The following is a 12,614-nucleotide window of genomic DNA, read 5'->3' as shown; positions in this document are numbered from 1 at the left end:
TGGTACCTGTATTCAGACCTCTCTGGATGATCAGGATATGACTGCTCCTTTATTACCATCGTCACCTGCCTGTCACCCTGAGACAGGAGGAACTTCTTGTTTGCTGTGTTTGGGTCTAGTGTGAGTTCATCTGCCAGGAGGCAAAGAGACACACAGAAATTTAGTGCAACTTCATTCACAAAGACGAGGTATTTCAGTTGCAGAGTTTGTCAGGATCACATTCTCCCTTACATCTTGAATATTTGATTTCTGTGAAGGAGGCATGGTTGGAGGACTAATGGGAGTCCTTGCCTGTCTCCCTGCTGGAGTTCACAAACATATAGTTAAAAACTTATCTGTGACAAGGGGTAAGGGATGGATGAAATTAACCTTAAGATGCTGAAGGCTTTTTTTCAGGCTGTCAAAAACTACATGCTTCTTTAAAGTTGCATGGAAATCAGGGACAGTGCAGGTAGGGGTGGTGGTTACCATTTTTTTTTACCAAGAATAAGTCTACAGCCATGTTAGCTGCTCCGTAAAGCTGAACTTAGGCACAGTCACTCTTTGAGCTACATGCTAAAGTCAGCATGCTAACATGCTCACAATGATGACATTAACATGTTGATGTTTAGCAGGAAATATTGACCAGGTTTACCATCTTAGTTAACATGTTAACATTTGCTAATTAGCACTAACAAATTAAAAACATGGAGGACATGATAAACATTATATCTGCTGAACATCAGTATGTTTGCATTGTCACTGTGAGCATGTTAGTGTGCCAACATTAGCATTTAGCTGTGTGCCTAAATATAGTCTCACAGAGCCACTAGCATGGCTGAAAACTCTTAACCTTGCTCATATTTATGACTGACTCTTGTTTCTAATCACTTCCACTATGATGGTACTTTTTTTTTTGTTGTTGTTTTTCAGTCTGGAAGTTAGCCATTCAAAAAAGCAAAGAACATTTTGGATGTTCAATGTTGTTGACAGGCTAGTTAATTTCAAGAATACTACTCTCCTTTTTTATTGCCTTGGAAAAACAGGTGCCTAGTGTACAAGGTAATGTTTTAAAAGCAAATAAGCCAAAGGCATTAAAAGTATTCTATGATCAACATAAATAGATGTACTTATGTAGAAAAAGAACTACAAGGTTTCCCAAGGAAAAAACTTCAAGTTCTAGATTGTTAAAACTATATTATAATTCAAACGGTAGTGAGGACGTCAGGGGTGAGACGGCACCACACATAGACAACAGGTGGAACAAATATTTCTACAAGTGATCATTAATCACTCAACAAAGGAGCTTTATGTTTATGTTTGGAAGTTTAATCAGAAACAGCAAAAATTGATTTTTGCTCACCTTTATCAGGGAAGGGTACAGTGAATGGGTAAGTGGTGTGAGAATTAATAATTTAAACAAAGGTTGCTTGCCTATTATATTAATACCATGTTGAAACTTTTGTACAAACATACACACACGCAGGGCATGAGGCTTAACAATTCAAAGTGTTGTCCTGCAGACTTGCTGACTGCAGGGAAAAGTTGATTAACTGTTGCGAACAGGCTTACATTTATACAAAGAAACAGGGATATCAGAAAGAACATCATGTACTAAGGACAGTATGTATTATAATGACCATGAGAGGAGAAGTAGCAGTTGTGGGGAACAAAGCAGAGACTTTAGCAACTTACAAACAGAGGAAGTGTAGGATTCCTCCCCTAGGGCGCTGTCTCCACACGAATGGTGGAATTGTGTGCCAGGAGGCTGGGACCAGCCTGTGCACCAACAAGGGAAAGCCAAGTCTAAACCACGGCTCCCCCCCTTCTTTTTACAACCAGTCAGATAACTGCACATTTCTATTATAAAACCCTGTGTAATATGAAGAAGAGCACTCTTTCCTAGGATGCTGACTACAGATTAACAGCTTGCTGACTTTGGTTTTCTGAATAGAAAAGATCCTTGTACAAGATATGTTTTGATCCTCCAAGGTTTTAATAAATGCCAAATTAAGGAATAGCTTCTCTCCAGACTTTTCTTTTGCAAGTGGAGAAAAGTACTTACGTTTCCTAGGCAAGGCAAGATCCTCAACGCTCCACAATGATCAACACTGAAGCAGAAAAAGAGAGGATATCATGATAGTCCGCAAGGACACTAGTAAACGGTGGTAAATGACAACATTTACATCATGCAGACCCTCACAGAACCTAAATTACACAACAAGTATAACTATTGTTTTATTGGTGCAGGTACACTGATCCATCAACGGAAAGTGTTGCTGTCTCTTTTGTTTTGATAAATTACTTTAACAACACAGCACAGCCAAAACTAAGATACTAACAAACAGACATTGAAAACTGTAAAATGCATCCATCAGTTCCAAATGAGTGTGATGATTGCCAGTTCTACCAATGCCAATTCTTCCAAATAGTGTTTTGTTGGTTGTCTTGGTTGGTCATGGCTCACAAGCAACCTATGGGGTTTCCCACACCCTTGCTTGTGTGTTAACCTACGTAACCTCCCTCTGGTGCATGCCTGTGTATTTTTTAAGGTCAATCCAGTTGTTTCGGTGCAGTGGAACCTGACCATGGATGGACCTAAAATACCAGTCTATTACCATTTTTCCAGGGGCCGGCTTGACAAAGATTATGGCTAAGATCTAACTAATAGACAGAGCAGAGAGATACATTTATCTGTTGCACAAATCTGCCTAGTTCTTGACTATCTTAAGTAGGCCTAATTTGCCATTAATTTGGGAAAGTTACGTTTTATTCAAAATAAAAAACACGGCTGACCAAGCCATTGCATCAGCATGTTCCTAAAATCCAGAAGCCCTATGGAAAATTCAGCAGTTATAAGAACATTTTACTAGCAGCCCTGTCGAGGAGTCAGAGAGAGTATCTTGAGAGCAATGTGTGTGTTTCACGGAGACTTCGCTACACAAAGACATCCCTGACTCCAATTCAATTAATTTCAATTCAATTTTATTTATATAGCGCCAAATCATAACAGAAGTTATCTAAGTTATCAGATAGAGCAGGTCCAGGCTGTATTCTTTATAATATTATTTACAGAGACCATTGTCTACATGAGCAAGCAGTTGGCAACAGTGGCAAGGAAAAACTCCCTTTTAACAGGCAGAAACCTTGAGGAGAACCAGGCTCTGGGTGGGCGGCGGAGCGGGAGAAGAACCAACAACCGGTTAGGTTGAGAGAGAAAGAGAGAGGGGGAGAGGGGGGAGAGAGAGAAAGAGAGAGAGAACAGGATGAAAGAGAACATACAGTAGTACAATGACAATGTCTTTTGTGTCCTCAGTGCAGAACTCCCTGATGCTGTTGTACAGATTCCACTAAGGCATCGCATTCAGGCCAGGTGGTTTCTGTACAGTGGGCAGAGCTTCAGGGTCAAGGATTCTTTCATTGCAAAGGAGCAAGAAAGGCTCCTCCTCCATGTTGGCAAACTCCTTGGCAAAGACCATTCCAGGGGCTATACTGGTGAAGTGGAAGTGGTGGTACTTCTTCACACCTGGCAAAGGCTTGAAGCTGGGAGTGAGGAAGCTGTGCCAGTCGTGTGTCTTCACAAAGCCAACCAGCTGGGGGATGTTCACATTGCTCTCTGATGTGCTGGAGCTCACAGCCTGGCAGATGCTTTCGATGCTTTAAAAAATTGAGGGGCACGCTGTCATGAAGACCCACCATACATTGCCAAGCCAGGTACCACAGCATGAACTTCTTGTTCTTGTTCTGTCCAGAGCAGTTGTCACAGTGCAGCACATGTTTCTCCCCGAGCCCGTACTGGGAGAGGAAATGGTGCAGATAGGCGATGACCGCATTGGAGCCCTTGCTGATACAGTGACCCTCATCAATTAAGTAGTTGAACTGCTGAGGCACACCCTCACAGCAGACTCCAAAAACACCACACTTGCAGGGAACCAAAAAGTACATCGGCCCAGGCTGGAGAGGGTCACTGGGGTAATGGACCTGTAAAAACAAGACAAAACAAGGCAAGAAAGGAAAGAATGTGTAAAGAGTGATTCACTAATTATACAATTATTTTGTACTTATACATGTATTAATTATGCATATATCTTGGCCAATACCTTTTGTCACATGCACAGACACACTGATTTGGATTTATGTATCTTTCTGTTATTCTTGCATTATTTACAGTATTTTTTTTGTTATATTTCTCACAATCTGAGGAGGTGAAACTAAAAACAATTCACCCTATATGTACGTAATTGTTGTTTTAATATGACATACCTGCTGCGCATAGTCAAAGCTGTAGTCCATGGTGAGGTCTCGGCTACAGGGTGGATTTGGCCCAAGCTTGACACCCAGCACACCAACTGTTGCTCTGCAGCTGTTAACCATGTCCTGGAATGCCTGACGCTCCATGCCGACAATGCAGAGGTGTTGCTCCTGCTTCCTCAACTTTGCAGACTTCACACAGTCTGGAAGGTTGGAGCTGCGGTAGATGGCGCTGTTATGACAATGTTGGGGGTCAACTGCCAGACAGCTTTCGAAATGTGCTGTTGCCAGCAGCACGGTGGCCTACACCAGTGTTTAAGAGGGAGAGGAATACTTAAATTGAGTACTTGACATCTTGAATTGATTAAAAAATTAGCAAATTCTAATGAGCACAAAATACAATATATACAATGGTCACGCATTTGACTTTTGTATCTCTGCCACACTGATGTCATGATCTCTGATGTGGAGATCACCTAGATGTCAGACCTTTTGAAACCAGGGATGTGGCCAGGGAGTGGCATGGCGTGGACATCAGCAAAGTTTGTAATGAACTGCTTGACTCGTTGGATGTCCTCAATGGTCAGCAGCCTCCTGCTCAAAACACACCCACCAGACCTTTTATCCTTGGTGCCAATCCATGTTGCTTAAAAAATGTTATAAGGCTGCTGAACTTGTTTTGAGATATTCTGGAATAAGATTAAAGAGAGAGATTCAAGATTCCTTTATTGTTACATCTCATTATACAAATATAAGAGTAAAATTCTTGGATTTCAGCTCCTCGACACTGAAGGAATAATAGCAATGAAACACAATTTAAAAAAGCAGTAAGTAGTGTGTGTGTGTGTGTGTGTGTGTGTGTGTGTGTGTGTGTGTGTGTGTCACAGTAAATAACCATTATGCCAATTAGATTAAGTATATGTTATATGCATACCATTTACAGTTTTGTGAAGTGCTTGTAGAGTATATTTTAAAAGTTAACTCACACATGCAGAAACTGAAAGGTTTCCTTGGCATATTTGCTGTCCATCAAGGAAGTAGACAGTCCTCTGGTGCTCTTTCTGCTGGCTTCTCTTGGAGCGCACTGTATCTAATGAAGCTAATCTTCCCAAAGAGAACCAGATGTTTTTCATCTACAAAATGACATAGCATCAAATGAAAAATCAAATAATCACAAATTAGGCTGGCTAAATCATGTTGAATGATTGTTGAATGAGGCCTGATCATTTCCATATTCAGAAACATAACCTATATTCACTATGTGATATCAGGTGATTTTACAACCTATACTTTTACTACACGTAAGGCTATTTGTTTTGCTATATTTACAATGATTTCCTCACCTTTTGTGTCTTTTACAGATGCTCATAGCTAGACTAAGTTACACACACTGACACACAACATTATTGGCGACTGATAACACTACCTAGACTGCTTTCTTGGCCTGCTCTAGTGATTTTTAATAGCCTTTACAAACAGAAAAAAACAAGGATCATGTAGGATGGTGTAGTCCCTCTTTCGTCCAGGAATGTTCCATCATAGAAAAGGTTTCAATCGTAGTCATCTGGACACTGTTTTCAGAATCAAGACGTTTCGGCTCCCATCCGAAGTCATTCTCAGACCATGGTCTGAGAACTCAGACCATGGTCTGAGAATGACTTCCGGATGGGAGGTTTCACAATTGAGAATGACTTCCGGGTGGGAGCCGAAACGTCTTGATTCTGAAAACAGTGTCCAAATGACTACGATTGAAACCTTTTCTACAAAGGATCATGTAGCTAAACCACAGAAGCACTTACCATTAGTCATTTCTTGAATTTGGTCGCGTCTTCTGACCATCTCCACCGCCGTGAAGACCTTGTAGCAAGCGCTGCCGTTGAAGAGTTTGCAGCTATACCACACAGCTCAGCTAGTGTGACACCTAAGATGAGAAAGTGACTAACATTAACTAACGTTAAGATGGAGGCTGATAAAATAATATAGCACATCACAAACATAACTAATGTTAGACTGTTTAACACAAATAGTCCTGTTAACTAGTAGCGCCATGCACAACACCATGAAGGCTAATAGGCAGCCTGGGCACGTAACGGTAGTGACTAGCTTATTGAGCTAAGCTAGCAGCTAAATTACAGGCTGACAAAATAATATGTACTTTTAACCCATTACAATATCACAGATTTTTAAACAAAATCAATCTATGTGCACCAGTTCAAACATAACATTCTTGCTATTACTAAGACGGAAGTGACATGTAAACATACCTGTGCACTGATTTTTTTCTCTTCTCCCGCTCCATCTCCCGCTGTCACTCCAATTGAGGCTGGCCAATAGCAACGTATCTTACATCTTTCAGCGTTATGTTACATGTGTAAGAGCCACTTCTGTAAGTTATTTCTTCTATGCCCCATATGTAGAGATATGATCAACAGATAAGAGACAGAAACATGGCTATAGTCACTTAGGAGTCACTTACAATCCTAAAAAGGAACTGCTCTCTGTAAATTCTCTGCCATAGTTCACTATACTATCTCCTGCCTCTGTCAGTTCAGGCTAGGGAGGAAACGGCTGGATTACAGGCTAAGCAAGCCCAAGGTCACTGATAGTAGCTTTTGCCTCTTCCCTGATAGAGACAATCTTACTAGCCTGAGGAATGCACTACAGATGTCCTGTTAATTCAAGCATGACATGCATGAAATTACTGTTTATCCTCCAATAGGAGAAGCACACATGTTTAATGACTAAAGGTTCTTAACCTTGTAAGGGAAACATGGTAGACACAATATGGCCAGTAAGGGCATAAATATTGTGGAACAGTAAGGGATCTTCAGACTTGGTTTAGGCACTGCACTTGGTTTCACCTTGTACTGCTGATATCACTGTCTCCTTGGCTGAGCTTCATTAAAACATTGCTGTGTTACACACAGTCTCCTGAAGTCTTCTTCGTCTCAGTGTACCAGCTCACATACATTTTTCCATCACATTGGGTTCAAAAGCAAAACTTTTGGATTTGAAAACAAAACTTTTGGATCAGCATTAATAGCCTACATTTTTAATCATAAATTAATTTTACTTGCAATACAAAAAAAAATTAAATTGAAATTTTGCAGTGTGGAAAGTTTTGCTCTCAAACCTATTCAGTTTGGTTGCATAATGAAGACACAAAAGTACCTCATAAAGTAAAGGCCTTAATGGTTTAAATTAAAAGTAATACAGAAATAGATACTTACTGTACAAAATGGGAATATTTTACAATATATGGCCAGGAGTCTATCCATTAAATTTAGTAAAACCAGATGTCAACAGCAAAGGGAAAATTAATATAAACTGGTTCAAAAAATTAATGAATATTGCAGAAAAAAATGTGTTATCAGATGAAGACAAAGCAAATTTTTTGAGTTTACAAGCGAGACTAGATACCTTATTCAGCCAAAGGGCACAAGGAGTTTATGTTAGATCCAGAGCTAAGTGGATAGAACAAGATTCTGAGATTAGTATGAAAGAATTGGATAGAGCTATAAAACAAATGTCAGTAGGCAAAGCTCCTGGTCAAGATGGTTTAACCTTAAACTTTTATAAATTTTTCTGGGGCGATATCAAAGAATTTATTTATTTAAGACGTTATTTAATGCCCTAAAGGAATGTATTGAAAACGTCAACCTTGAAACAAGGTATTATTACTTTAATGCCTTAACCTGGTATGGACAAAAGATACAGTGCATCCGGCAAATATTCACAGCGCTTCACTTTTTCCATATTTTGTTATGTTGCAGCTTTGTTCCAAACTGGATTAAAGTCATTTTTTTCTTCAAAATTCTATAAACAATATCCCATAATGACAACATGAAACAGGTTTGTTTGAAATCTTTGCAAATTTATATACAGCCTTTGCTCAATACTTTGTTGAAGCACCTTTGGCACCAATTACAGCCTCAGGTCTTTAAGTATGATGCGACAAGCTTGGCACACCTATTTTTGGACAGTTTCTCCCATTCTTCTTTGCAGGACCTCTCAAGCTCCATCAGGTTGGATGGGGAGCGTCGGTGCACAGCCATTTTCAGAACTCTCCAGAGATGTTCAGTCGGGTTCAAGTCTGGGCTGTGGCTTGGGCACTTGAGGACATTCACAGAGTTGTCCCGTAGCCACTCCTTTGTTATCTTGGCTGTGTGCTTAGGGTCATTGTCCTGTTGGAAGATGAACCTTCGCCCCAGTCTGAGGTCCAGAGCCCTCTGGAGCAGGTTTTCATTAAGGATGTCTCTGTACATTGCTGCATTCAACTTTCCCTCGATCCTGACTGGTCTCCCAGTTCCTGCCGCTGAAAAACATCCCCACAGCATGATGCTGCCACCACCATGCTTCACTGTAGGGATGGTATTGGCCAGATGATGAGCAGTGCCTAGTTTTCTCCTGACATGACACTTGCCATTCAAGCCAAAGAGTTCAATCTTTGTTTCATCAGACCAGAGAATTTGTTTCTCATGGTTTGAGAGTCCTGCAGGTGACTTTTGGAAAACTCCAAGCGGATTGTCATGTGCCTTTTACTGTGGAGTGGCTTTCATCTGGCCACTCCACTATACAGGCCTGATTGGTGGAGTTCTGCAGAAATGGTTGTTCTTCTGGAAGGTTCTCCTCTCACCACAGAGAAATGCTGGAGCTCTGTCAGAGTGACCATTGGGTTCTTGGTCACCTCCCTGACTAAGGCCCTTCTCCCCCGATCGCTCAGTTTGGTCGGGCGGCCAAATTGTTAACTGTGGGATCTTATATAGACAGGTGTGTGCCTTTCCAAATCATGTCCAGTCAACTGAATTTACCACAGGTGGACTCCAATCAAGTTGTAGAAATATCTCAAGGATGATCAGTGGAAACAGGATGCACCTGAGCTCAATTTTTTAAATGTAATTTTTTCGTTTTTTATTTTTAATAAATTTACAAAGATTTCAAACAAACTTCTTTCACGTTGTCATTATGGGGTATTATTTGTAGAATTTTGTGGAAAATAATGAATTTAATCCATTTTGGAATAAGGTTGTAACATAACAAAATGTGGAAAAAGTGAAGCACTGTGAATACTTTCCGGATGCACTGTATATTGATAACCTGAGACCAATACATTTATTGAATGTGGATTACAAACTATTCATACATACTTTTGCCAATCGGTTGAAAGTGGGTATAGGACAGATAATAATGTTGCTATACGCACTATTGTTATAAAGAAAGATAGGAAAACTAGGAAGAACTAAATATTGAGACTGGTATAAAGAAAAGTAAGTCTATACTCAGTCTTGGTTACAGAGGGATTTATCAATCTTCAGATGTATTTTTATCACTAAAATTTAAATACCATCTAGAATTATGTATCCAGCATTTTCACTAGCCATTCCTGACAATCTAATTAAATAAATTAATCAAACAAATTTCAACTTTATTTTGAAAAACAAACATCATTATCTTAGAAAAGGGGATGTGGTAAAGTCATTAGCAGAAGGAGGTTTAAATGTGAGACAATGAATGGAATAATAAAACTGAAATGATTATGACAATTCATACAAAATAATGATGGATTCTGGTTTAATATCCCATTTAAAATATTAAATAAGTGTGGTGGGACAGATTTTCTATTGATATGTGACTTCTGTATTACTAAACTACCCATTAAGTCTAAATTTCATCAGCAGGTCCTCCTATACTAGAAACTGATTTATGAGCACAATTTCACTCCACACAGCTCTCCAATTGTCACAGTCTGTCATGTTCTCTCCAGCCACTCCCCTTCACTATGCACTCCCTCACCTGAGCACTGATCCCATGCACCTGTCACCTATCACACACCTGCACGTAATCGGCCACTCTACTCCCCTATATAACCCAGCTCCTCTCCACAGTCTGTGTCCGGTCTCGTTAATGACTAAGGATAGAATGCTAGTTTCCCTGAATCATTAAACGCCTTGGACTCACTTTTCCTGAGCAGACTACTACCAGCCTCCAGTACCCAGTACCTCTTCTCCGGCTCCTTCATGCTCCTGTTCTCCGTGAGTTATCCACTCCAGCTCCTGGTCCCGTGTGTCTCTCGTCTTCCGTGTGTGTCGCTCCAGTCTCCTGGCCCGCGTGGACCAACTTCTCTGTGCTCCACCACTCGACTCCAGAACTCTGCCATCTCCATTCAAAGGACAGTATACTTCCTTCCATTCACTATCTACGTGCTTGTGCTTCAATAAACTATATCATACCCTTCCTTGTGTCTCCGGCCAGTTCTGTCCATAACACCAATATGGAAAAACAGATGTATCTTGTTTAAAAGAAAGTCTATGCTATTGTGATTGGGTGAAGAGAGGTATTTGGTCTATTTTACATCTGATGGATTCAAGAGGGAATTTTCTCAAGTACAATGAAGAAATTTGATAAATTCAGTGTAAAGTGTACAAAAATAATACTCAGTGGTTGTCAAGAAAAAATGTATTAAAAGATTATCCTTAAGAGATTATAATCAGAATTAGAACAAGATACCTCACTCTCCCTACTTCACCAAAAGCTAAAGAAACTCATTTTAAAATGATATTTATCCTTGTAATGAGTTTCTGAGACAAAGATTCAACATTGATCATTTGTTCTTTGCTTGTATTTATACAAAATCTTTTTGGAAATCTGTTCAAAATTGGATATCTGAAAAGGACTTTCAATTGCCCAAACTACAATATAATATTAAATATGGAGTTATAATGGAGGATAAAAAAGGGAAATGACGAACAATAGTTTGATTATTATGGCTAAACAATTTATCCAAAGATGTAGATTTATTAATGCCAGACCACTATTCTTAATCTTCATGAATTAATTTTAAAAAATGAAACAAACACTTCGGATACCGGATATTTTAATTGCTTCATGCTCAGACTGTGATTTGTACTGTTTGTACTTTATTACCAAATTGTTATTGTAATAGCCAGATTCTGATTATATAATAAAGATATTTTTGAAAAAGCTTGTGGAGAGGGAAAGTCATGATGCCACTTTCGGGTGTGTAGTCTTTCTAATTACGTATTTTCACAGTCTTACTACTTCAACAGTTTTACGTCAAACTGTGACTTTCTTGACATGCAAAACCTAACACGGCAGCGGCGGATGGCTGCCCACCATTGAGTCTGGTTCTGTCCAAGGTTTCTGCCTCTTAAAGGAAGTTTGTTCTTGCCACTGTTGCCAAATGTTTGCTCATGGCAAGCATTTGGCAACAGCAGACCTCTTTAATGTTTCACTCTTGTGAAACGTTAAAGAGGTCTGCTATGTGTGTGGTTGTCTTTAAGTCAAATTTGAGGTGTATGTGTGTGGTCTGTTTAGGATAATGGTGCCAAGTTAAAACCAGTTAGTTAGCATGCAAAGACTGTCTGTGTGGAGCATAACATAACTAACATCAACTTAGCATGTGGCTAACAAATTAGCCTAACAGATAAACACGTCACAACAACAAAACCTCAGAAAAACACATCAGTACATGTACATCATTAACTAAACAGTCCCGTGCTTAGCCTAGCACACTGTTACTCTATGCTATACCCAGTTGTTACGTTACCTGTCCGTGGGAGGGAAAGAGAGGTGGCTTTGGTGCTACTGTTAGCTGGCGGTCAATCTGTTATAGACGAGCCAAACTGGGAAGAATTGTGGTTTCGCTGTGGAAGCGTCTTTTGCTGTGCAGTTTCTGCTTGTAGAGATCGGAGGAAGCTGGTCGCTCCGCCTGTGGTTGTCCTGACAGAGTTAACAGCTCGGTGTTAGCTGGCTTCGTGCTCCTGTTAGCATGTGAAGTTAGCTGGCAGGCTTTGTGTGTGGCAGCCGTTGGGGCTAAACTTTGTTGCAGAGATCTAGCAGGCTCTCGTGTCGCTGCAGTAAGATCAAAGACTTCGGTTGTGCTGCATGTTTCTGCTCTGAGCAGATTACACGGCGGTGGTAGCAGACAAGCGTCTATGGAAGGGAAGCCAGGCGAAAAGAGAGTTCAGAAGGGTGTCTGCTGGTGAGCATACCACACTGAGAGGGACAGCCACTGCTTTACTTTTGGTTTCACACAGGACGTGAACCCCAGCTTCCCAGGTGAAAGTCCTGTGTTTGACCCTATTATTAAGGGAAAACAAAATTCAAACCTACATGGCCCTGTGTGAAAAAGTGATCCTTGTATCTGGTGCTACAAAAAAGGGTTTAGGTCAGCAACAACCACGGAATGAATAATGTACTTACAAATTCTTAAAACAAATGTTGAAAGATACACAAGGCTTCACATTCATACTCATATAGCCTTCATAAATGCACAGCAACAGGTGGATACACTTATACTATTACTATTTTATTATAATACTTTTTACAATAATGAACTGATTTTGCAGATATCAATTTAGCTC

At 40.1% G+C, this 12,614-nt stretch overlaps 1 protein-coding gene across 2 annotated transcripts; it reads right to left on the bottom strand.

Moving 5' to 3' along the window:
* Window positions 1-2,096: 2,096 nt before the first annotated feature.
* LOC122869313 lies at window positions 2,097-7,144 on the bottom strand. Of its 2 annotated transcripts, none has more exons than XM_044182198.1 (5): window positions 6,495-7,144; window positions 6,030-6,151; window positions 5,217-5,329; window positions 4,243-4,533; window positions 2,097-3,960 (listed from the first exon to the last, which is right to left on the bottom strand). In XM_044182198.1, exons 2-5 carry the CDS (start codon window positions 6,067-6,069, stop codon window positions 3,397-3,399), a joined length of 1,008 nt encoding a protein of 335 aa, XP_044038133.1. In that variant the 5' UTR covers window positions 6,070-6,151; window positions 6,495-7,144; the 3' UTR covers window positions 2,097-3,396. The 2 variants fall into 2 exon arrangements, with proteins under 2 accessions (XP_044038133.1, XP_044038134.1); XM_044182199.1 differs by having other exon boundaries at window positions 5,217-5,363; window positions 6,495-7,143.
* Window positions 7,145-12,614: the final 5,470 nt, after the last annotated feature.

This window comes from Siniperca chuatsi, linkage group LG21 (genome assembly GCF_020085105.1).
Source record: "Siniperca chuatsi isolate FFG_IHB_CAS linkage group LG21, ASM2008510v1, whole genome shotgun sequence".
Lineage (NCBI taxonomy): Eukaryota > Metazoa > Chordata > Actinopteri > Centrarchiformes > Sinipercidae > Siniperca > Siniperca chuatsi.
This window is presented reverse-complemented; position numbering and strand designations above follow the sequence as displayed.